Consider the following 24,899-nt stretch of genomic DNA (forward strand, 5'->3'; position numbering starts at 1 on the left):
TTATTATTGTTAACATTCGTTCTCTAGCTGTATACAATTTGGCATATTCTAAATTGGAATTTGAAATCAACTCACCTTCTTTTTAATCGCATGTATTCTTTTTGCATTTCCATCCTAAAAACTAAGGAAGTCGGTTATAGTCAGTCTGATTTTCAAGGATTCAAGTATTGTTATGTAAAATATGGATAACATACATGTATGCGTATGTAAAGAATGTCACGGGTTCTTGTATCGGCTAACTTTTCGATAGATTGTACACACATCAGATTTTTTTACATTTTTGTATTCTACATGTATATCGAATGTAAGTTACAAATTTAATAATTGATTGTTAACATTGATATTGTTAAAATTTGATTAATTTTGAGAGAGGATAACCCCTACGCTTGTTCAAATTGTTACTTCCCCAAACTAAAATATTCTGCGACAAATTGAAAGACAACGGCTAAAATATAATATGTTTAATTTACATTAACATCGTGTGTTGGATGTTTGCATTAGATAGACTCTGACTATTTACACCTGGTTATTGTGGATACACGTGTAGTAAGGAAAGGCATATCAACGTTGGTTTATGGAAGTGAATAGGTGTTGGTGTGGATAAATGCTGGAACACTTACAAACTAGTTGCTAATAATATAGCTAAAAATATAGCTAACAATTTCTACGAGCTACGAAAATTGTACAATGAATTTTGCATTTAAATATTCTGGGTTTCGTGCGATCTTTCACAAAATGGCAATACGAAAATAGAGTGTGTGAGGGTGAGTGTGGTGTGTGTGTGTGTGGTTTTGAGAGGGTATTTGGATGTCTTTTTACATGGCAGCCCCATTGTAGTGCTGATACATCTCATCCCAGAATCTTTGACGCTCCGGCTCGGGATTGGTTTTCATCGCCAGATTTGCTGAAATGTCCATGTAGTTGAGACTGTTCATCACATTGGTGGGATCGATTGGCGCCCACTTGGTGGTCAGCATAGGATCCTCGGTATCCGGCGTAGGGGAGCTGTAATTAGCATTGGTTAAATTCTATAAATCGTTTTCATTCATCCTGACTACTAACCCATATTTGGCGAAATTCGTCCACATGCGCACCATTCGATTCTTGACCTGCACCTCCATCGACTTGGGATCCAAGCTCAAATTGAAGAACCCGAACTTGAACAGATAACCCAGCTCATCGCCGTGGCAAACACCAGGTCGCGGAATACCCAGCATCCGTTTGTAGAGCCCCAAAGATCCATCGAAGGAGAAGCGGTACATGTAGACAGGTGCATTTCCAAACTTGGCATGATTCCGGGCTGTGCGACGGATGCCCTGAAGGAACATGAGATCCGTGAGGAGCTGCCAAAGATACAAAGTCAATTATTATCTATAGTCTTGTACACTGGAAATCTCACTTACCGCAATCATCTCGTCCACTGATTCAATGCCCACATGCTTGCTTCCCAAGTAGAAGGATCTTATCTCACGGGTCACCCTATCATGAGATTGAGTCACATTCAAATCTTGAGGAACCAGGCGGCCAAAGTCGTTCTCAATGATGCCCAGCAATTGGGGATTCTTGCGAAGTCCTGGTAAATTATTTAAGAGCCATTAAAGTGATCCTCTTAGACGTTCTTACAATTTATCTTACTTCTTATAAACAGCATGGCCTCGTGTGTATTGTAACCCGTCATATAGGCCACATCGCTATTAAAATTCTGCGAATGATACATATCGCTAGGGTGCTGAGTAAGGAACGGCTCCTCGTAGAATTGTTCCTCCTGAGAGTCTTGATTCCAATATCCCTCCACCACGGGCACAAATGGCAAGCCAATGTTATTCCGCTGATCCTCCGCCGTGATTGTTGTGGGCGCTGCTTCAACCAATTTCATGGCTGGAACCCGTCGAAGAAAGTCAAGAATATCCTCGGTGTTATTGGCCCCCACGTAACCCAAATTGGCTGCCAGCCGAGCAGCTCTCTGGCTCGAACTGGCTGACATGGACCAGGGATTCAGTGCCGATCCACTTTGGGAAATCGCTCGGTGGAAAAGTCCCTTGGCCTGGGGAGAAAGTAGAAGCAACTGGACGGACGAAGCTCCTGCTGACTCTCCGAAAATTGTAACCTGATTGGGATCTCCACCAAATGCGGCTATGTTATCCCGCACCCACTTGAGCGCCAGCACCTGATCCTTGAGACCCTGGTTACCGGGAGCGTCAGGTCCTGCGGTTAGGAAGCCCAGTGGACCTAGTCGGTAGTTCAGGGTGACCAAGACAATATCTTCGGCCACTAGATAGTCCGGTCCGTAGAGGAAAGAGTTGCCGGAGCCAAAGGAGAAACCTCCTCCATGGAGCCAAACCATAACAGGAAGCTTTGGCTGCTCTGCAGACTCATCATCCTTGGGCATTTGGGTTGTGAACACATTGACAAACAGGCAATCCTCGTCTCCCTTGAAAGTGTCCAGGATCATGTTCTTGTGCGGACAGCTCTGACCTTCCCGTGAAGCATCACGGATTCCAGACCACGGCTTCTCCGGCTCCGCAGCACGGAATCTTGAATAAAAGACCTTGTTAGCTTTCAGCTTATCTTGGACTTGGACTTGGACCTACCTTCTTGCTCCTGTAGGCGGTGCTCCATATCGCATTCCTTTGAAACTATAGTAGCCTCCACGCTCTCCGGATCGATACTTTTGATAGCGACCCCTGACTTTTCCCAACGAGGTAGTGGCCACTATCTCACGCTCTTTCTGTGAATGATTTTAGCAAACAATGTTAGTCTATGTATAGCACCAATGATAAGTTCAGTTGTAAAAGTCTGTTTTGACTGAAGAATTCAACTTCAAGGCCCACGAATTTGGCTGCCACTTGCGAATGCAAAAAATCTGAGTTGCGCAACCAATTTGCATCGAAGTGCGAACTCGAATAGAACCGGCGAAAAGAAGTATGCCATGTGCCTGGCCAAAGTTGCGCAAGCTCCTCGGTCAATTTCCATAAAGCCAGTTTCCCGCCTCCAGTCACCTGCCAAGTTCTTGACTCACTGGCCATCTAGGGGGTGTGTGCATATGCCAGCCTCTTTCTTTGCTATTGAGTCGACCTCAGCCCCAAACTGCACCTGCATCCATGTTTGGGCAGCTGTCCATGTTCACGTCCAAGTTGAAAATTGATTGGCCACCACCAATTCGGCAATCAAAAGAGGCTGTAAACGCTTGGCATTTGCTGCGGCCATGGTTCAAGGCCGAAAAAGACTCACCCGCAGAGATCTAACCACCTCCTGGACCACTCGCATGGCCCGCGATGGCAACAGTTGGACAAGCGAGTTCGGATGCGATGTCAGGGTCTTCCATGCCGTCGTCTCCTGCAATTGAAAATTCCAAAAAAGTTTTACTATGCACTGGGAAAAACTGTTAGAAGAAATAAGGAAAAAACTTCCGTAAATAAGTTTACGCATCTGGTTTCCCACTATGTTAAAAGTCAAAGATTATTAAACTCATGGTTTTAATACGAAATATGAGATCCATTTCCATGTTGACAATGATCTTTTTTGAGTGCAGTTAACAGCAATTTAAAAAACATGCAAAAGCCCATGCCCAGGCCAAGTTCATCGGGCTCGATGACAATTTTTTGGGGCTGTCCGATTTGTAAAGCGGCGTTAACTGTCAACGGGCAACCTTCACCGACTGCGCCGCTTAATTGAAATGCCATTTGCATAACTCAAATGCTCGGTTTGCGGCAATTAGGCAGCGGTATTAGCATGGCTAACACCAACAACTGGAGTCACGTGCTGTCGGAGGAAACGTCAATCTCGATCTGACGGTTGTTCCCAGGCCGAACTGGGCGTGTGTCCCGGGCTAAAATGGGCTTATATTTGCCTGTGATTCATGGCACAATTGGGTGTCAGTTGGTGGCTGTGGAGCACCGAGATTCAAGTTCACCTCTAACACTGTTGTTATGCTAATTACGTGTGCCATATACCCTAACTTGGTGGATATTCGTCGGACTATAAGGCACAGCCATGGCATCGAGTTCAATTGCTGGCAAGGTATTCGGAAATCGATTTGTTTAGTTTTTCGACATTTTTGTGTGTGGTCTGGGCGCTATGCTAATGTGGGTGTAGCTGGTTTATAACAGTTTCCTATCGAGATCCGATCGATGTTGGCTTTAATTATAACTGTTTAATGCGCTCGTTGGCCAGACAGGCTGCGTGTTCGATAACCAAACACACTTTGGCTTAAAAGGCGCTTAAGAAGTGGGTCATTGTTCAACGCGCAAAGCGCTTGAGAGTGCTGGGAAAATAATTAAAGTCTTCCGATCAATCTTTCGCTTTTGATTCGGCTTTTGGGCTTCAGCTGCTCTAATATGCAAATGAGTGAGAGCCGGACAACCAGACAGGCAATAACAACATCTCTGGTTGCATTGCGAATCTCGCATAATAATATTTTCGCCGCTTACAATGCAAACCTTATGCAATGGGTGCCGCTTTCACGCTTACACGCTCGAAAGCCAAAACTAAATGCGAAATAAAATGCAGATAGAAAGCCAGCGATGCAATTGTTGCATAAGAACCATGTTCAATACGAACCGCGGTAGAACTGCCCATGTGGGCCACCATTTGCGGCATGTCCAGTGACCCGGAAGCGTTTTCGCTTTTTGTTGCATTTTCCGGCGACATTGTTGTCGACGTCGTTGTGGTGGTGGCGATTAAAAAAAATGCTCTGGCTTTGCCCCGCAAATCTTGCAAATCACCGCCATACGGATCGTAACCATCCCGCGCCTCCTCCGCGGATGACTTTCTCTGCTCGGTGACTATGATTCGATGGCCGGATTCGTTCGGTCGCTGCACACAAATTGCCAAGACAATTAGACCGATGGCTAGCGAAAGAGCTGCGATCGCCGCTCCACGTTGCCAATTCCGGGGACAGGGCATGACGAAAAGCCGGGGGTGAAAAGGCAGTGGACTCGGCTCTTTTGTTTTATGCAACCGCCTGACAACCGCACAAACTCGCAGCACTTCGTTCCGACAAGTGCAGTGGAACGCGGAGCCGTAAACTTTGATTTATTGAACTCGCAACGGAGGAGTGACACCGTCAAACGAACAGTCACCGCTAAAAGTCTGACACCCGGGATCAACGCTTCGCTCTTCCGACAGCAACTGTTGCGCTTTTGAGCGTCTGAAGCCTTTTGAATTAAATTCCACTTGCTCCTCGATTTTCCTCGATTTTTCGCCTCGGTATGGCAGTCATTAAAAGCACCGTAGGAATTGGGAAAATTTCGGGTATGCCAGAGCTGAATTCATTACTTGATGGTATAACTTTACCACTAACTATATAACATGCTAATACAATTTAATGTTTGCCTAAATAGAGCTCGCGTATTTATTTATAAATCTGGCAGCTATACCTATCCTCTTTTAATGGGTATTCCCTGATCGAATATGCTTTAGCATTCAATTTTGCCATCTTGTTAGAGCTGCACTTGTTACTGTCTGTCCGTCGGCTGTTCGGTGTTTTAAATACATTTTTTGGTTTGTTTTGTTCAGTTTTTAGTGCTTGTAATCATTGTTTTTATGGCCGGGTTATGTAAGGCACGCAATGGCCTAGTGTATGTACATTTCGGGCTTTGTTCGTTCGTGTATTCTTTTTGAGTTGGACCGGCTTGTCGTTGATGTTGGGCTTTTATCAGTCAATGTTATCCGACCGGCAAACGGAAATGTATCTCTAGTTTAATTGCCTAATTAATCAGCTATGGCCTTAATAATATTTATTTAATATATTATTATAGTTAATCTTTCAGTGCTCACATTTCTGCTATAAAAGGGCATTGTGTTGCACCAAAGTTCAGCAAGTTATTCACTTGCCAGATTGCTGCATTCCAAATGTCATGCGCTGCATGGCTAATGCATTAATTGCATTGCCGGAGAGATTCGTTTTCAGTAGGGCTGCTCAGAAGGCCAACTGTTATTCGAAGCCCCCGCTCAACCTCACCTGCCCCTGACCACTTGTTTTGGGCCACTGGCTGCCTAATTAGCAGGTGCCAAAAAGTATTTTTCACGCGCTTCACTTCCCTCCATAAAACAATAGAACCGCGAGGCATTTGCAATTGGCCAGGCTTAGTTGCTGTTTGGTGAGCAATAAAGTCCATTAACAGGCACATGTAAATGCAGTGACCGGCAGCCACACAATTTGGCGAAAACACTTGGCCATAAAGCGACGTCTTCTCGGGTGTTGAATTACTTTTGGGGCGGCAACAAATTTGCGACACGATGTCAAAGTCACACAACTGGTCGAGTCAGCCGAGATGGCCAGAACTGGCACGCTTCGTAAAGATTCTTTTGTCTCTGCTTAATTTATACAAGTTGTTCGCAGATCGCACAACAATTTAGGAATACGGGTTCTTGAACTCACCTTAAGCTGGTTGGATATCTTCCCAGCACGTGCTATTGCCGTGCCAAATGTGGACGGAGCTATGGCAATCGAGGAGCTGACATCACAGAAGAGTATCACCCCCAATCCAAGGAGCAGGAGGCTCAGCAGCGGTCGAAGTCCAGTGGTTGTCATTGTGCGTTTGCTTGTTGTCTGGGTAAACAAATCGGAATAATGCATTAGGCGATGGCCCGTGTTATGGCCAAATGTGTTTGCTAAACGTCAATGTCCAAGCCGAAAACGAACCGAACCGAATATCGAATCGAAGTGCGCAACGCTTCTGAGCCAACTTCTTGGTCAGGGCCAAGACAAAGACGCGAATGTCAACAGCTAGCTCGGCTTGGCTTGGCTTTTAGACGCTCTTGCGCTTGACTCCGGCCCCACTCAACTTGGCTCAGAGTCACTAACTCGGCTCAGTTTTCAGTTTTTCCACCGCCGCTCAGTGGTGGTCTCAATTTAAATTGCTTGCGATTATTTTCGAATTTGTTCACAGCGCTTGTCTTGGGCTAATACAGACATTATTCAATTTTGTTTTGCTGCTGCTGTTTTTATTGCCGTGTTATTTTTTCCTTACGAGAGGTCACTAAATATTTTGCATGCTCACAGGGCGTATGATGAATTAGGAATTCATATGGCTGTAGGTTTATTCCACATTATGGCGTGTATGCATATAAATTTATTTAATATATTTTTTACATAAAAAGACAGACCCAATGACAATGGACTAATTGAATGGCAAGACCGGAAATCAGGGCGAGAAGGTCTCAAAGAAGCTAACGAACTTCGTTCGTGGTATCCATAAATCTGTTAATCAACCAGAAATGGAAACCTTTTGGCCTAGCTAGTAGGGGTGTTAATTATAGTTCCGCTTCCTTAACAGTTTCGTTAAACTGGGCCATAACACAAATATGTATATACCAATATTGCCAATAAGCACGCCCCCAGCAAACCAGCAAACCAGCAAACCAGTAACCCAGAGCCACTTCCTCCTTTTACAAAAGACACGACATTGCCGCTCTCCCCTCTCTAGCCTCTTGTCTCACTTAGCCATTTGTAGTTGCCACAATGCCATGGCAACACTTGCACTTTCCTTGAAAGTTGTTCGACCAGCTGGAGATGCAGAGTAGCCAAAAGAGAGGGAGTTGCCGATCAGCTGTGCGCTTTTCTCTTCTTCCATAAATCCAGCTTATTAAAAATATGCATTATGAATACAAGAAACATATGCAAATTGGACTTGGAATTTTCGCAATGCTGCATAGGCAACGATTGAGCTGAAGCCAAGTATTCCAATAGCAGAATGTGGCTATTTTGTAATGACCAGGCCAATTGAAGAGCTGGCAGCCGAAGTAAGAGAGAGTCAGAGAGAGGGCCAACATAAATTGCCAGCTAAACGGGTCGGAAAATCGCAGTGACAGCAGCTGATCGGGAGCTGCAAATGCAACTGGGATCGGGATTCAGGCCGAAATGGAGGTGGCGGTGGTGATGCAGACTTGGCCTGGAGCCGGCCAGACGAGCTTGCGACGCCTTACGTAAGCGGCGAGCAAAACAAAAAAGGTAAATATTGACTGAGAAAATAACATGAAAAAATTAAGCCAAGCCAATGACTGAAAGAAATGAAGAGATAAAGCGAGCCAAAAGCGAGAGAGATAGAGAGGAGAAAGAGAGAGGTGTGAGAAAGCGAGAGTTTGGCCAAAAAGATGATGGCCCAGTGGCTTTTGGCGTGCGCCGCTTAACAGTAAATTTCGCTTGACCCATTATATAAAATGGTAGCCGGGGCCAGGCAGCAAAAACGGAACTAATTCAAAACTATTTTCAAATTCGCCAGGCCCATGCCCATTCGAATGGCATCTGCTTATGCTGACACATCTGCTCGGGTCTGGAGTTTCATTAACAAAAGCTGGCTGGCAAATATTTCACCAGCAAACAGACAAATATTTGACACACATATTTTTCTTGAACCCTGCTCAATGACTCAACAAGACGGCAACTGCAGTGCGCGATTTGCAATAGATTTGTGCGGTAAATGTGTCAACCTAATAGGCGTCAATCAGCATTAGATTTGATTAGTTCTCGGAATTACTTTGACCACCATTTTTGAGCACTAAAACACTTTTTCAGCACCATGTAATTGGCTTCGTGTGTTGGGCAAGTTCAAGTTTGTGGCCCGAGTCTTTGGCCCGACACATCGATTGCGCTCTGTTCAACTCAATTCGATTCGATTCGTTTCAACTTCTTTCGATTTCGGCTTCAATATCGGACTCTTCGCGTACCGGAATGTTTCGTGCTCCACGTTCGACTGTCGCCGACAAACTGAAGCTGCGACTGTGCAGCGGTGCGCTTAAGCGTCAAATTGCTGCGGCTTATACCTTAACCAGCTGTGGCATGCAAAACATGCCGAGCAGTCTGGATGATCGGTAAAAATGGTTATACGACATGAGCGGAATTCGTAGTTGGTAGTGTAACTTTTAGTGTTCAAATTCCGGACTCACCGTAGTCGCAAGACCTCATTCAGGCAAACTAAAGTACTTTCTTGGACTGTAACGCTTTTCCTAGAATATTATGTTTCTTAAATGTGAATAGTTGATGAATTTCACTATATATAAGTCATACAGCTTATCAGTTGTTTTTTTAAATTTAATTAAATAAAGTCTCTGCTAATTTGTAATAATAACTGCAATGAGGAACAAAACACCTTTGTTACTTTAAAACACTTTTCCCTGAATGATTAATTGCTTTCTAGTAACTAATTAATAGTTAAGGCCTCTTATAAAACTAATGTCACTGAAAGGGTATTCCCTCGGCTAGCAACATGAAAATATATACATATAAATTGGCTTTCAGACGATGGACACCAGATTAACAGTTTGTTTGAATAGCTGTGCTTCTGCGGTCTGAAATTATGGCCGTACTCATTTCGGGTCCGCTGTCACGCCGGCTCACGCATAATTATGCAAAATTATATATCAAATTCAATTTTGGCAATTGGTGGCCTGCCCATAGTAAGCTTATTCTAGTGCCAGCCCGTCCCCCTTTTTGGGCATTTTGAAGAAGCAGATATCTAAAGTCTTGCTCACTTCAGTTTGTAGCTACAACTGCGGGCCCGTGAAATTGGACTTGTTTATTGCCACCGCGGAAAAGCAGTTGACACTGGGGCTAGAGATGGCCGGTCTCGTTTACCGTTTGAGATCAAGGATGCAACTAATAATCTGTGGCACAATAAGCCAAGGCAGTGCGATCTCGGTGAGGAAAATAAGCTGGCCAATGGCAATGGAATGACAACTGTAAAGGCGACTAAAGTTAACGTTAAACAATTAATGGTAGACGCCGGATGGAAATGAACTTTTCACGAAGCCCGTGTAATTAACCAAGCGATTGCCCAACTCGATCGTCAAGGCATTTAGTTGCTATATTAGCGGAACAATTAAACGGGGGAATCTTCCACTGATTAATCGTTCTCGGAGGAGGCTGGTTGGTGACCTCGTTGCCGTTTGTTCTCACTCCGGTGCTTTGCAGCTAGGTTTACTATTTAGCCAAGCGCAGATCGTAAACAAAAGAATGCCGCCGCACTGTGCAAATAAACCCCGAAATGGAAAATTAAAAACACACTGAATACAACCACAATAATATACGATTCTGTTCATGAATTCATATTTTGTGCATTCTGTGAGCGGTCTGAATGTCTGTTGTTCTGGCCTTAAACTGTGCCACCATTTGTCATTATTGTTTGGCTCAAATATTTGGCAAAGCCTCAGTTACCATGACTTACGAAAATTACAGCAGAAATATCTTGAGTGGAGTTTACTGCTGTTGAAACCAGATCGGAATGCGTAGCCTTTAGGATGGGAAGATTTACAGTTAGCGATGCTGGTGAAAGGCGGAACCTGCGGTGGATTCTCGGAGGATGCCCAATATCAAGGACAACTACCGGTTTTTTCACTGCTGACGTCAATAGGTTCGTCTCAGAATACGTCATTCCAGGTGTAGAATCTTAAGAAAGCAGAAGCTTTTTGATTATAAAACAAAAACATTTAAGACGGGAAACATATGTTTATTAAAATAGGAATTTGTTTACGTATAAATAATACTAAGGTAGCGGTTTCAATTCATTATATATTTTCAATAAGATGAAAAACATTTGTATATAATATATTTAACATTTTAAAACAACTGTAATTAAAAAAAAAAAACAAATCGGTTAACGGAATGGTGGATATAATTCAAACTTGCGCACAACATTTTAATGAGACAACTGAACTTATGCTATAAAGCCGACATTAACTAGTAATTTTACAAGCACACTTTTGAGATCATCTTATATATTAACAGGTAGCTAGTTAACAGAGCTTATGCAGCAATAACAGATAACAATACATGTAAACACAATACACATAACCTATTGTGTTTGCGGTCTTCGATCAAGCAGGCTAAGATGTTGAGAAACAGTTCCTATCTCTTGAAGTGACCTTCGCCTTGTACCAAATTTTTGAAATAACTTGTAGACCACGTAGATCACAGATCCAAAGACAATACCAAAGCGGAGACCTAACAGGAGCACCCAATCCCATTCGTAGTAAAGAGGAACATCCTCCGTCTTAAGGCGCATATGCGAGGCGTCACCATTCCGCAGGGCGTATTCCGTCCACCAAACTGCTGTGTCCAAAGGACTCATGGGTCGGTCCCTGAAGGATTGTGACATTTTCTTGGCATTCAGAGCATATTTTGGGTTCTCCAGCAACTCCCGAATAGTGGAGGTCAGAATTTCTAAACTCATCTCATTGGCGTCCAAGACCTCGGCCATGCCACGCAGATTAACATTTCGCAGATTAATAAACTGGTCGAAGAACACTGGCAATCCCAAGATCGGTACTCCACTGTTAACAGCCTCCATTACACTTAGCAGACCCCCGTTTGTGATGAAAAGCCGAGTATTGGGATGGGCCAGAACCGCTCGCTGCGGGGGTTGTTCAGTCACATATACGTTGTCCGATTTGTTTGGCGTATTATAAAGTTCGGTTGTCCAAACGACCCTCTGCTTGAATTGGACTACTGATTTCATAAGGTTTTGCTGCATTTCTTCAGGCAAAAACTGCACCATTATCTCCTGTCCCATTGAGAAGTATATAACACCGTGCTCCGCGTCGTCCATAAATCTCTGCAGCTTCGAATCGCACGGTTCAGCTGGCTCGGTGAGATGCAGTCCTCCGACTTCTATGATGTTCGGTACGTTAGATCGTACCCTGCCCATACTGAAGTGATTGTTGACCAAAATCACTGAGTACTTGTCCAGCATTTTGTAAAATTTCTGCTCCGAATAGCCAAAAAACCGCTTAAAGATGCGCAGTTGAGATGGTCGAATAATGAGGTGCTTCAGCAGCTTTTCCTCTGTGATATGGACCCAGTTGTACATTTTGCTGAGGATAGAATTGCCTCTGGAATATCCCAGCGATGAGATCGGATCGTTGATGCTTGGTGCAAAGTTTCCAGCGACTTCTTCGGTGTTCCAGTTGATATTACTACCGGAAAAACCCATCAGTGTTGCATTATAGTGCTCCACGACACCATAAAGCGCTTCTAGGGCAGACGGTTCTAGCATAACTAGGTCAAAATGTTCATTTCTGTCTTGTAACATCTTTTGAACACCTTTGTCGCTCAGTATATCCGAGGACATATTGTAGAGCATTGACACAGTCAACAGGCTTGCTATCCATTTGCTGCCAAAGAAGTCCAAGACTTGGTCACCCTCGATCATTTCTTCGTTGAAACACAAATCGGATTATAGTTAATATACACAAAATTATAATATGACTCACCCTGGAAACGTTTATTTAGCTTGGGAACGTGTATATGTCGAACTCCTTCGATATCGGACGGCATTCCAACTGGTGTGATCAACGTGACATTGTGTCCCCGTTTAACTAGAGCCCTTGCGAATGGACGCAAAACCAGATTATGTGACCGGAAGTGGTAGGAAAATATGCCTAGGATGTTGGCAGCCTGCACCGAGTCCTGGTACAGATCCTGTTGCAGGAACAGGCAGAGCACGACAGGCAGCCAAGAAAACTCGAGGTGCATTTTTACAATTCAGTCCGCTCATGACGGAGCTCTGTCCATAACTGAACACAATCAAATCTAAGGTGTCGGCAGAAAGCGTTACTGATAACATAAAAGTTTTGAGTGTACCTCGAGTGTATGTGTATGTATGTGAATTATTATCGGTTATTAGTTGCTTGTCTGATAGATATTGCCTTACATAAATAATCGGAAATCTATCCTATGCCAATATCATTACTCAGAACGTGAGCGCAAGGAATGCTGAATGCTTATGGTATTGGTAACAAAAATTGCTCATATCTTAAGGCGAGTTGAGCTTGTAAACGGGTATAACAAAAACATTGACGAGGGTTATATATATCTGCAATGTTTGTTTATTACTAACTATCTCTTTATTGATTAGCTGTAATGCAATTGATAGCCTAAGCCGTTTGAAACGTATTTCTTTAAGCAAACTGAAACGAAAAAGATCACTGACACAGCAATCAATCCAAATCGAAGAAAGGAAGTTACTATGGTGTCTATCCTGTAGTAATGTATTAGTGGGATCTCATCGACATTGAGGCGAATGAGGGATATATTCCGATTCCGTAAAGCGTACTCCGTCCACCAGACAGCCGTATCCAATGGGCTCATGGGTCGGTCCTTAAAAGTCTTCGATATTTTATTGGCCCTCATGGCGTATTTAGGATTTTCAATCAGTTCTACAATTGTTTTAGTAAGTGTATCTGCATTTAGATTGTTTATGTCCAGGACCTCGGCCATGCCCGCCAGCTGCCTCCAACGCAAATTGCTAAATTGGTCAAAGAACACCGGTAGTCCGAGCATCGGAACCCCACTGTCCACCGCCTCTATTACACTCAGGAGTCCTCCATTTGTAATGAAGAGGCGCACTTTAGAATGGACAAGAATTTGACGTTGGGGTGCTTTGTCAATAGCATATATATTCTCAGTTTTGTTGGGCATGTTAAAGAGCTCGTTCTTCCAAATAACCCGCTGCTTTAACTTAGAAAAGGACATAAGCAGTGTTTCCTGTAGGGTTTCCGGAAGGTATTTTACCATTATGTCCAGACCCATCGAAAAATAGATAACACCGTGCTCTGCTTCGTCCATAAACTTCTGCAAGCTCTCATCGCACGGTTCTGGGCGTTGGCTCAAATGAATTCCACCCACCTCGATGAGATTGGGAACATTGGATCGCACTCTGCCCAAACTGAAATGATTGTTGACGAGGATCAGCGAATACCTGCCACGCAATTCATAGAACTTTTCTGCCGAATACCCGAAGAACTTTTTAAAGACCCGCAGTTGAGCAGGTAAAATTATTAGATTCTCCATCAACTTTTCCTCGTTGATGTGAATCCAGTTTTTAATTCTACTCACGATCGAGTAATCCCTGGAGTAACCTATTTGTGAAATCGGTTCATTAAGGCTTGGCGCTGGATTTCCCGCCAGCTCTTCAATGAACCAGTTGATGCTTGTACTTGTTAAGCCAATTAGAGTGGCATTGTAGTACTCCACCAGGCCGTACAGTGCATCCAGGTTGCTCGCCTCCATTATGATTAGATCGAAGCGCTCACTTTTGTCGTTGAGCATCTTTTGAACGCCACTGTCACTTAGAATATCTTGGGTTATATTGAAAAACATTGTAGCAGCCAAATTGGCCTCCTTCCATTTGTTGATCAAGAAGTCCAGAACTTGATCATTCTCAATAAATTCTGTGCGGAACACAAACGTAAAGTTGAAGGTTGATAAAAGTCTGGTACTCTTTTAAAAATGTTCAAAAGTCAAGTACAAATTAGCCGCTATTAGTCGGTATAATTTTCAATAATTTGTTATACATTGAATTACCTCGAATGCGCTCCATCAGCTTGTAAACGCGAATATGTCGAACTCCCTTCAAATCGGGTAGCATACCATCTGGTGTGATCAAGGTAACATTGTGCCCTCGTTCCACTAGTGCCTCGATCCACGGCCTCACCACCAGATATGCGGAGTTGTAGTGGTATGGAAATACTCCAAGGATTCTGGCACTCTCCGCCAGGTTGAAGTTCACATTTGGGTGCAAAAACAGGCACATGCCGAGTGCCAGCCAAGCAGAGCTAAGGCGCATTTTCACGGTTGTACTCCGTCCATGACCGAGGTCTACTCGCAAATGAACGCAATCTAATCTTCACTGTCGTCAAAATCAATAAAGCTGTGTTCGATTACCAAGGGAAATGATAACTCATTTATTTTCAAAGCTTTATGAGTTCAAAGAGAACTTTAATCATTATAAACACAATGGACAATGTGGTGTTATCTATTCATAACATAAAACATTTTCATATCTAAACCCTTTCGAGTCGCCGGTTACAGTAACTTTGTTCATTACATCTTTACAATACACTTTTGAGATCAACTTATATATTAACAGGTAGGTGGTTAATCGACTTTTTGCAGCAGTAAAAGAAAACAATACTTGTAAAGTTATTGTGTTTGCGATCTTCGATCAAGCAGGCTAAGATGTCTTAGAGGCTCTTGCAGTGGCCTTCGCCCTTCACTTGTTTTTTGAAATAACTTGTAGACCACGTAAATCACAGATCCAAATACAATACCAAAGCGGAGACCTAAAAGGAGAACCCAATCCCATTCGTAGTAAAGAGGAATATCCTCCATCTTAAGGCGCATATGCGAGGCGTCACCATTCCGCAGGGCGTATTCCGTCCACCAAACTGCTGTGTCCAAAGGACTCATGGGTCGGTCCCTGAAGGATTGTGACATTTTCTTGGCATTCAGAGCATATTTTGGGTTCTCCAGCAACTCTCGAATAGTTGAGGTCAGAATTTCTAAGCTCATCTCATTGGCGTCCAAGACCTCGGCCATGCCACGCAGATTAACATTCCGCAGATTAATAAACTGGTCGAAGAACAGTGGCAATCCCAAGATCGGCACTCCACTGTTAACAGCCTCCATTACACTTAGCAGACCTCCGTTTGTGATGAAGAGGCGAGTATTGGGATGGGCCAGAACCGCTCGCTGAGGAGGTTGTTCAATCACATATACGTTGTCCGATTTGTTTGACATATTATAAAGTTCGGTTTTCCAAACGACCCTCTGATTGAATTGGACTAAAGATTTCATAAGGTTTTGCTGCATGTCCTCAGGCAAAAACTGCACCATTATCTCTTGTCCCATTGAGAAGTATATAACACCGTGCTCCGCGTCGTCCATAAATCTCTGTAGTTTCGAATCACACGGCTCAGCTGGCTCGGTGAGATGCAGTCCTCCGACTTCTATGATGTTCGGTACGTTAGATCGTACCCTGCCCATACTGAAGTGATTGTTGACCAAAATCACTGAGTACTTGTCCCGCATGTTGTAAAATATCTGCTCCGAAAAGTCAAAAAACTTCTTAAAGATGCGCAGTTGAGATGGTCGGACGATCAGGTGTGTCAGCAGCTTTTCCTCTGTGATATGGACCCAGTTGTAAATTTTGCTGAGGAGCGAATTTCCTCGGGAATAGCCCAGCGATGAAATTGGATCGTTGATGCTTGGTGCAAAGTTTCCAGCGACTTCTTCGGTACTCCAGTTGACATTACCACCTGAAAAACCCATCAGTGTTGCATTATAGTGCTCCACGACGCCATAAAGCGCTTCTAGGGCAGACGGTTCTAGCATAACTAGGTCAAAATGTTCATTTCTGTCTTGTAACATCTTTTGAACACCTTTGTCGCTTAGTATATCCGATGACATATTGTAGAGCATTGACACTGCCATCAGGCTTGCTATCCATTTGCTGCCAAAGAAGTCCAACAGTTGGTCACACTCGATCATTTCTGCGTTGAAACATAAATAGAATAATACTTAATATACTCAAAATTACAAAATGACTCACCCTGGACGCGTTGATTTAGCTTGGGAACGCGTATATGTCGAACTCCCTCGATATCGGGGGGCATTCCAACTGGTGTGATCAACGTGACATTGTGTCCCCGTTTAACTAGAGCCCTTGCCAATGGAAGCACAACTAGATTATGAGAGCTGAGGTGGTAAGAAAATATGCCTAGGATGTTGGCAGCCTGCACAGAGTCCTGGTAAAGATCCTGTTGCAGGAACAGGCAGAGCACGAAAGCCAGCCAAGAAAACTCGAGGCGCATTCTCACAATTCAGTCCGCTCATGTCGGAGCTCTGTCCGCAAATGAACACGATCTAATCTAAGGTGTCGGCAGAAAGCTCTACTGATAACATAAAAGTTTTGAATCCAGGTGGTGTAAGTATTTGTGAATTATTATCGGTTATTAGTTGCCTGTCTGATAGATAACGCCCTAGACATAGAGTAAAACGATCGGAAATTTAATATTGCAATGTCATTAAAATGAGCATAAGGAATGCTGAGGAGGATTGTGGTATTGGTGACTAAGAACATTTTCGAGTCTCCGGATATAGGATATTCTCATGGATGCAATCGTCTAAGTCTGATACGATATTTCAGAAACAGGGTGTAGACCAAAAAGATCAGCGATGCAGCGACTAATCCAAATCGTAGACTAAATGCTAAAATACTGTCAATTCTATAGTATTCAATCAGTGGAATCTCCTCCAAGTTAAGGCGCATCCGTGTAATATTCCGGTTTCGTAAGGCGTACTCCGTCCACCAAACAGCCGTATCCAATGGACTCATGGGGCGATCCTTGAAAAATTGCGACATTTCCTTCGCTTTAAGATAATAGCTGTCGCTTGCAAGCATATGCTTTATAGTTTCAGTTAGAGTATCTTTGTTCAGAATATTGATATCCATAACTTCAGCCATTCCAGATAATTGCACCCAACGCATATTAGCAAATTGGTCGAAAAACATCGGAAGTCCGAGCATTGGAACTCCACTGTCTACGGCCTCAATCACACTCAGTAATCCCCCGTTTGTGATGAAAAGTCGGACATTTGGATGGTTCAAAATATGTCGCTGAGGGGCTTGTTCGATAACATATACATTGTCCGATTTGTTGGGCATACATAATAGTTCGCTCTTCCAAATAATACTTTCCTTTAGCTTAGCAAAAGTCTGCAACAGTAGCTCCTGAATGTTTGCAGGAAGAAATTTAATCAGAACGTCGTTGCCCATCGAGAAGTAAATTACTCCGTGATTGGCCTTGTCCAGAAATTTCTGCAGCTCCTCATCACTTGGTTCAGGGGGCTCGCTGAGATGAAGACCTCCCACCTCTATTATGTTTGGTGCATTGGCTCGAACTTTTCCCATGCTGTAGTGACTATTGATTAGCATCAACGAGAATCTGTTTCTTAACTCATTCATTTTCTGAGCGGAATAGCCAAAAAATTTCTGAAATAAGTGTAGTTGAGCAGGTCGTAAGATCAAATAGTCCACCAATTTTTCTTCCATTATATGAATCCAGTTATATACGCGACTGAACAGAGATGTTTCCAGGGAAAAGCCGACCGGAGAAATGGGTTCGTATATAGATGGAGCTGGATTTCCTGCCAATTCGTCCGTTTGCCAGTTAATCCGTATACTGGACAATCCTATCAGCGTGGCGTTGTAGAACTCAACCAGGCCATAAAGAGCGTCTAGACTAGATGGTTCCATGATGATCAAGTCGAATCTTTCGCTTTTGTCATGCAGCATCCTTTGAACGCCAGGATCACTTAGAATATCGTTGGAGGCATTATAGAGCGCCTTTGCCGTAAGTGCGCTCTCCGTCCATTTGTTAATCAGAAAGTCCAGCACTTGGTCTGACTCAAGCATTTCTAAAAAATAGAGAAATCAATAAACAGAGACTTTAATAAGGTGACTAACCTTTTATACGTTCGTTTAGCTGGGCAACACGTATATGTCGAACCCCCTCGATATCGTTTGGCAATCCGCTCGGTGTGATAAGAGTCACATTGTGCCCTCTCTCTGCCAAAGTCCGCACCAAAGGCTGCATCACAAAAAATGGTGAAATGTGGCGGTAGGGAAATATACCCAGTATGTTAGCAGCCTCGGCCTGATCCTGGTGAAGATCCTGTTGCAGAAGCAGGCAAAGGAAGACAGTCAGCCAGCAATATCCGAGGCACATTTTCACGGATTCAGTTCGTTCATGTTGGAGCTCTGACCACAACTGAACAAATCTTATCGGTATTCCGCGATACCCATAAAAGCTCCTCATTATTTACAACCAATAACAATCAAATGGTTTGATAATTTTGAATTGGAACACTTTAGAATTAAATGAAAGCTCATTGGTTCGGAGTAACGTTAGAGAGTATGGAAAATAACTTTTCTGAACTACACCATTGGTAAAATGTTATTGCACCTATTAAAACATATTTTGACATACTCCTTATTAAATTTAACCTGAGCGATCGATATGTAATAATTGTTTTTTTAATTTTAAAATTAACATTCCTTTAAGATAATCAAGATCAAGAAAGCGCGTACCTGGACTTACAATCAAAATCGAAGAAATCTAGGATACTACTTCATTATCGCTCATGCGCAATTGTATCTGCGCAAGCACTCTTTCCCTTTCCTGAACTCTTCTGTGCCTATTGCGATTCTTCTGGTACAATCTCCAGCCCAGAAAGATCAGCGATGCACAGACGCAACCAAGGCGAACTCCAAAGGTTAGTATGCTGTCGAGTCTGTAGTATCGCATTAGAGGAATCTCCTCCACATTGAGACGCATATGGGAAGTATCCCGATTCCGTAGAGCGTACTCCGTCCACCAGAGTGCAGTGTCCAGAGGACTCATTGGCCGATCCCTGAAAGACAATGCCATTGCTTTAGCTCTCTCAGCATAGCTAGGATTTTCAAGAAGCTCGTTAATAGTTTCGATGAGTGTGTCTGCGTTCAAGTCGTTGGGGTCCAATACCTTAGCCATTCCGGCTAACTGCACTCGATGTATATTATTGAACTGGTCGAAGAACAGTGGAAGTCCCAGCATGGGAACTCCGTTGTCAATCGCCTCCATCACGCTCTGCAAGCCGCCGTGGGTGATAAAAAGCCGGAGATTGGGATGGGCCAATACCATTCGCTGGGGCACTTTATCCATCACGTATACGTTTTCCGATTTGTTGGGTAGCATAGACAGCTCGCTCTTCCAAATCACCCTCTGTTTTATCTGGAAGAAGACCAGCAGCAGCTGTTTCTGCATATTTTCCGGCAGATATTTCATCAGAATATCCTGGCCCATTGAGAAGTAGATGGCACCGTGCTCCGCCTCGTCCAAATATTTCTGTAGTTCCTCACCACATGGCTCTGGGGGCTCGCTCAGATGCACTCCTGCTACCTCAATGATGTTCGGCACATTGGCTCGCACCCTTCCCATGCTGAAGTGGCTATTAACAAGGATGACCGAGAATCTGGCCCGCAGCTCATCTAGCTTCTCCGCCGGATATCCGAAGAACTTTTTAAACAATCGCACCTGAGCGGGACGGTAAACAAGACTTTCCAGGAGCTTCTCCTCGGTGATATAAATCCAATTGGACCACCTACTTAAGAGAGAGCTATCAAGAGCAAAACCGATAGGGGATACGGGTTCATATACACTCGGAGCCAGATTTCCCGCCAAGTAGTCGATATGCCAAGTCATGTGCATACATGAAATTCCCAGAAGGGTGGCGTTATAGAACTCAGCTAGCCCGTAAAGTGCATCCAGGTGGCTAGCTTCTACCATGATCATGTCAAACCTGCTACTTTTATCACGCATCAACATCTGAACACCATTATCGCTCAGGATAGCATGGGAAACGTTGTAGAAAATCGTGGATGCGAGAACACCTTCCCTCCATTTATCACCCAAAGCGTCAACGAAGTGGTCGTTATCCATAAGAGCTGCAGGAAAACCATTATATTCAATTTAAAGAACCTATGGCACTGAACGTCGTATTACTCACTCTGCATAAGCTGGTTCAGCATTGGCACTCGTATGTGACGTACTCCGTCTATTTCGGCCGGATAATCAGCGGGTGTGACCATCGTTACCTTGTGTCCGCGCTCAACTAGCGCCCTTATCAAAGGTCGTACCATCTGAAAGGGGGAGGGAATGCGGTACGGGAACACGCCCAGGATGTTGGCCGCTTGACCCAATTCCAGGTAAAGATTCAGGTGCAAAAGCAGGCCGAAGGCCAGCCAAGCACAGCCGAGCCGCATTTTTACGCTGTTAGTCCGCTCATGTCGGATCTCTGTCCTAAAGTGAACGCAATCTTATCTATACTTTACCGATCAACCGCAAAAGTTCCAGTTCGTCGGAGTACGAGCTATAAAATTGGTTGATAACCCATATGTTCATGAATTTGGGAACTGATGGCTCACGTTGATTTTTGTTGGCTGCGCGAAATGTACTAGATTTGGCGCCATCAGGGAAATTTTATTCAAAGCCACCCTTTTTGATTATAGTGTGTTCTCTTTCAATCGGGAATGTAGTCATCTCCTTCTAAAAGCACCCCAGTCCGCATGCGCTGAATTGGCCATCTAGAGGGTTTTTTTTTCCATTTGCTAATAGGGGGAGTATTTTGTTTTCTAAATTTTAACCAGAGGGCGGTACATCCAAATTTTGGTTTGTACCGTGTATTTCATTTTTTTTATGGATCTTAGACATAATTATAGGCAAGATGGGGTGCTTTCCTATAAATGAATCAGGTGAAATCCTTTCCAAGCCCCGTATTATTGGTGACAAATTTTGAGGAAATATTTACGTTGCAATTAAACTAATACCTATTACCTCCTTCTTGCTAGTATGGATTGTTTGAATACTATGAATAGTTGTCTGGCCTATGGGCAGCTCAAAAGTATACGATATTGTCTAGGAACATCGCAATGTGCGCGAGCAAGTCAACAGTTTTTGTTGCATACTTACAGCCTGCAAATGGTAACTTCATAGTCTTGTGTGGGCAGAGTAAATCAACGCAAGTGGAATAAAATATTTTAAATAAATGATAATATTTCATGAAGGCACTGGCCAGCCTGGCATTCACATGACCCCGCAAGAATGTGGGAAAATGCAGCATTTAACCTTTTACGGCCCCCGCAGGTGAAGGTGTAAAATGCCATCGCTCCCCATTTCGCAGAACGCAGGCTATGACCTCGTAAATGCAACTGTGCGTTTTATATTTTGACTATAACTCAAAGTGCATTTCAACGGCGCCTCTATTTGCATCCTGCACCCGTTCGGAAGGCACCGATTGGGCGGCTGTGAGTGGTGATGTGGGGCGTGGGTGAGTTTATGTGGGCGGTGGTGCCGTTCAAACATGCATGAGTTGCATGAACAGGAGTCTAGAATGATGAAGTGGGACCTGAATGCACTGCGACTGGGGGATGCAGTCCAATCAAGGATTCGGCGGAGTTGGGGAAATGGGGTTCGGGGGCTGGCAGCCCAAATTAACTTAACACTCATAAATCAGCGTTAACGGCGACCGCAAAAAGCGTTGCATAAAAAATGGTTATGGCTCCTCTTTTCGGGTCTCCTTTTTTGGAGTGGTTGTCCCTTTGACGGCTGGCCCCGTACATTGGAAACTGGGATCAGAGTGGCAACAATGCATCGTTGCATTCCAAATAAACAATTCTCGTAAAATGCTACCGTTTGCATTGCTGAGTTGATGGCTGCAACCATTTTGAATAGGCATATCAGGCTGGAGGCATCGAGATGATAGTCCATCACTGAGCGATGGATGTATGCCAAAGTGGTTCAGTATCAGTTCAGTTTAAACGATCCTTTTCTGCAGGTTTCCAGAGTCTAATTAATTAGAATTGGCCAATACTTCATGCTCGATACGACAGATTCGAACCCTCAACAACGGATTACCATTTCCGTTCTCTATTTGTCGGATATGCTGGGTACTTCTGCTGTAACGGTCGGGCAATTCACTCCAGTTTGCCCAAAATTGCAGCCGTCAATTTTGGTAATTAAATTGTAGTGCTCAATTTGCCATCTCTTTAATCGACATCCAATCATCGTTCCGAAGTAATTTAGATGGACTCCAGTTAGCGTTTTTGCCCCCACAACACTGTGCATACTTAATGGTGAGCGGTGCAAAAAGTGTGTGTGGAAAAATGGCTTCAATTGCAGTGGAATGCATAATAAATAAGTGCAGTGACAGGCGTGTAAACGCTTCCGACGGAAATGTAAATGATATCAATGCGGCAACTCGAGCTGGCAATATTTATGCACTTTTGATTCGGACCGCGGCGCACTAAATCACAATTTGCCGCCAACTGGCGATGACAAAAGCCGGGTTGCCGACTTGCCTTGTCCTTGGGAAAACCAACCGCTGCAGCAGCTGGGCGTCGCATTTTTTTAAAGGACCTCTAACTTGACGACTCCGTCTCTTTCACGCTTTTTTGCCTCGTTAAATATTGGGTGTAATTTATGCGACCAGGCGCCACCGGAAGCGGAAACGAAAGCGGAAGCTGTCTAATTATTCAACGGCAGTTAGTTAATAGAGCGTCTTGGCCATCCATCCTCCGTCCTTTTCCGTGACTTGTTGCCGTATTTGGTGTGCTTATCGACTGATCCTTTGGCCGACTGCATCGGGACTCGGCTGCTTTTAATTATCTTAATGGAGCCGCACGGCGTATGCGCAATATTGACTTTTGACGGCGTGCAAATGCCTGTTGTCCTCGCACGCTAGGTGATAGGATATAAAGGAGCCGGAATAAGGGCTCGCTGTCACATTGCATCAAGCGCAAAACAATAAAACGCTCGCCAAGCCCGCCCGGCAGGTGTCGCTGCCGTGATAATGTCAACAGCGGAAACAATAAAAGCCGCAGTTGTCTTTCGACTTGGCTGCGGGCCCTGCACGGCAAGAAGACATCTGGAGGATGTGCCAAAGTGGGAGTGCCTTCTCCAGATGAAGATAGCAGCTGACGGGGCCGGAAAGGTGGGGAGTCTTTAATGTGTCGTTCTCCTTTTCCGGTTTCTTCTTTTCCACGGAATATGACACAGAGAAAATACAACGCCACACCATCAGGTGCCTTCTTTCGATTATCTTAAAGGAAATATTTATATAAGAAAATAAGACTTCAATTTTTTGTTTCTTATATTTTCTTAACACAAGAAATATTGATCAGAATATGAAACGTGGTTCCTGGTTGAACGTTTTGCAAAATTGATTCTTTTATTTAATAAATAAGCATTAGAAAATGTGTTACTCAAATAAGCACTTTAAGTTTAAATGACCAATTTTATAAATATTTTTTTCAACCAAGAACTTAATACACGTTGCCTTGCAAAAAACGAAATGATTGATTAATTTTTCAGATTTTTCTCTGTGGAATTAGCCGCTTGAAAGGCCAGCTGTTAACTTGATAATCCTATGAAGCCAATGCCATTTTGACGACCCAGCAAATGTTTGCCATTGGCTTTCATTTCCGGTTGGGCCCAAAAGTTGTCAAAGGGTTAGGTTAGGCATCCTAAGCGTAAAGTTGGCCGAAACGAAGTCGGTTCTGGCCCACATAAATTGCCAGCTGCTGCTGGCAGCCACTTCACACGCCGCTGACAAGCGTCAGACTCAATAAATAACGTTTCGCCGGCGGGCTGTCTGTCGGTGGTTTTTTCCATTGGTTTGTTGGAGCCTGGTTCTGGTGCTGCTTCATAAATTGATGCTGGCACTGGGGCTCGGACCGCACGGCCTTGAACCACCGACCGGGCTTTTACCAGCGGGCAGGGCCAGCTGCTCTCCTCTCGAGTGTGGCCAATGCAACTTTAGTTTGGGCTTCTGATTGTGTGTTTGCCATTGCTTTGCATTGTGTTGTGTTCTGCGGCTGGCCGCAAAGTTCCGCTGCCTTTCCACTTTCCACTCGACCCGAGAAATTAAAATTTATATGTCAAGCAGGCACGGCTGAAAGTTCTGCACCAACTTTGTGGCAGGCAACTTTTGTGCCACATTGAGCGCAATAATGCAAACAATAACAATATTACGCCAGCACCAGGAGCACTTCCTCCCCCGCTGCAGGATAATGCAAACTAATGCCGAGTTGGCCGCAGAAAGGTCACAGGATGAGCCTGTGGCTCCGGTGGCTCCAGTGGCTCGTTTTGTTGCCATTATTGTTATTGGACGGGCGAAATGCAAACGCAAATGCCAGTGCAATCCTCAATGGCCTTAAAGTGTCAGCTGTGGTGCTGCTCTTTGTCCTCGTTTCTGGCCTGCGAGGACTCTAATTGCCGGCTACAAATTCCAATTAGCCGCCCCGAAATCTCCGGCCTGCGAATCGGATGCAATGCACCCGGCATTCAGTCCATTCGGCTGGTCGACTTTTATGAGCATAAGCGAGGCCAATAAAGCGCTCAACCTCATGCGATTATCGCCTCCGCTTCCCCAAACTGGAAAGCCGGCGAAAACAGGGAAATTGGCCAAAACATCCAAGGCAACAAACAGGCAAAAACGGCCAAAAACAGCCAGAGGAGCTGTGAGCTCTCGACTGCAATTGCAACTCTCCTGCTATCCTGCTTTCCGACGGGTCCTTGCCAGC

General features: G+C 44.1%; 5 protein-coding genes across 8 annotated transcripts; all 5 read right to left on the minus strand.

Annotated features, from left to right (window-relative positions):
* Positions 1–446: 446 nt before the first annotated feature.
* On the minus strand, positions 447–8,777 carry LOC6729240 (juvenile hormone esterase). 3 transcript variants are annotated; one of them, XM_016174868.3, is made up of 8 exons: positions 8,671–8,777; positions 6,383–6,553; positions 3,232–3,336; positions 2,592–2,728; positions 1,636–2,534; positions 1,404–1,573; positions 1,063–1,343; positions 447–1,005 (listed from the first exon to the last, which is right to left on the minus strand). In XM_016174868.3, the coding sequence occupies exons 2-8, from the start codon at positions 6,533–6,535 to the stop codon at positions 816–818; spliced, it is 1,935 nt and encodes a 644-aa protein (XP_016035893.1). In that variant the 5' UTR covers positions 6,536–6,553; positions 8,671–8,777; the 3' UTR covers positions 447–815. The 3 variants fall into 3 exon arrangements, with proteins under 3 accessions (XP_016035893.1, XP_002104561.2, XP_016035892.1); XM_002104525.4 differs by lacking the exon at positions 8,671–8,777 and having other exon boundaries at positions 6,383–6,595; XM_016174867.3 differs by lacking the exons at positions 6,383–6,553; positions 8,671–8,777 and adding an exon at positions 4,561–5,143.
* A 1,803-nt stretch (positions 8,778–10,580) lies between these two features.
* Positions 10,581–14,623, minus strand: LOC27208053. The gene is made up of 4 exons (XM_044923421.1): positions 14,303–14,623; positions 12,866–14,169; positions 12,211–12,478; positions 10,581–12,151 (listed from the first exon to the last, which is right to left on the minus strand). Exons 1-4 carry the CDS (start codon positions 14,562–14,564, stop codon positions 10,794–10,796), a joined length of 3,192 nt encoding a protein of 1,063 aa, XP_044779356.1. The 5' UTR covers positions 14,565–14,623; the 3' UTR covers positions 10,581–10,793.
* Positions 14,624–14,730: 107 nt separating this feature from the next.
* LOC6729241 (UDP-glycosyltransferase UGT5) lies at positions 14,731–16,606 on the minus strand. The gene is made up of 2 exons (XM_002104526.4): positions 16,329–16,606; positions 14,731–16,269 (listed from the first exon to the last, which is right to left on the minus strand). The coding sequence occupies exons 1-2, from the start codon at positions 16,588–16,590 to the stop codon at positions 14,921–14,923; spliced, it is 1,611 nt and encodes a 536-aa protein (XP_002104562.2). The 5' UTR covers positions 16,591–16,606; the 3' UTR covers positions 14,731–14,920.
* Positions 16,607–16,881: 275 nt separating this feature from the next.
* On the minus strand, positions 16,882–18,686 carry LOC6729242 (UDP-glucosyltransferase 2). 2 transcript variants are annotated; one of them, XM_016174866.3, is made up of 2 exons: positions 18,246–18,686; positions 16,882–18,181 (listed from the first exon to the last, which is right to left on the minus strand). In XM_016174866.3, the coding sequence occupies exons 1-2, from the start codon at positions 18,595–18,597 to the stop codon at positions 16,887–16,889; spliced, it is 1,647 nt and encodes a 548-aa protein (XP_016035895.1). In that variant the 5' UTR covers positions 18,598–18,686; the 3' UTR covers positions 16,882–16,886. The 2 variants fall into 2 exon arrangements, with proteins under 2 accessions (XP_016035895.1, XP_002104563.2); XM_002104527.4 differs by having other exon boundaries at positions 16,882–18,196.
* Positions 18,687–18,784: 98 nt separating this feature from the next.
* On the minus strand, positions 18,785–20,766 carry LOC6729243 (UDP-glycosyltransferase UGT4). The gene is made up of 2 exons (XM_016174865.3): positions 20,327–20,766; positions 18,785–20,264 (listed from the first exon to the last, which is right to left on the minus strand). Exons 1-2 carry the CDS (start codon positions 20,580–20,582, stop codon positions 18,898–18,900), a joined length of 1,623 nt encoding a protein of 540 aa, XP_016035898.1. The 5' UTR covers positions 20,583–20,766; the 3' UTR covers positions 18,785–18,897.
* Positions 20,767–24,899: the final 4,133 nt, after the last annotated feature.

The sequence above is a fragment of the Drosophila simulans genome, chromosome 3R (genome assembly GCF_016746395.2).
Source record: "Drosophila simulans strain w501 chromosome 3R, Prin_Dsim_3.1, whole genome shotgun sequence".
Classification (NCBI taxonomy): Eukaryota; Metazoa; Arthropoda; class Insecta; order Diptera; family Drosophilidae; genus Drosophila; species Drosophila simulans.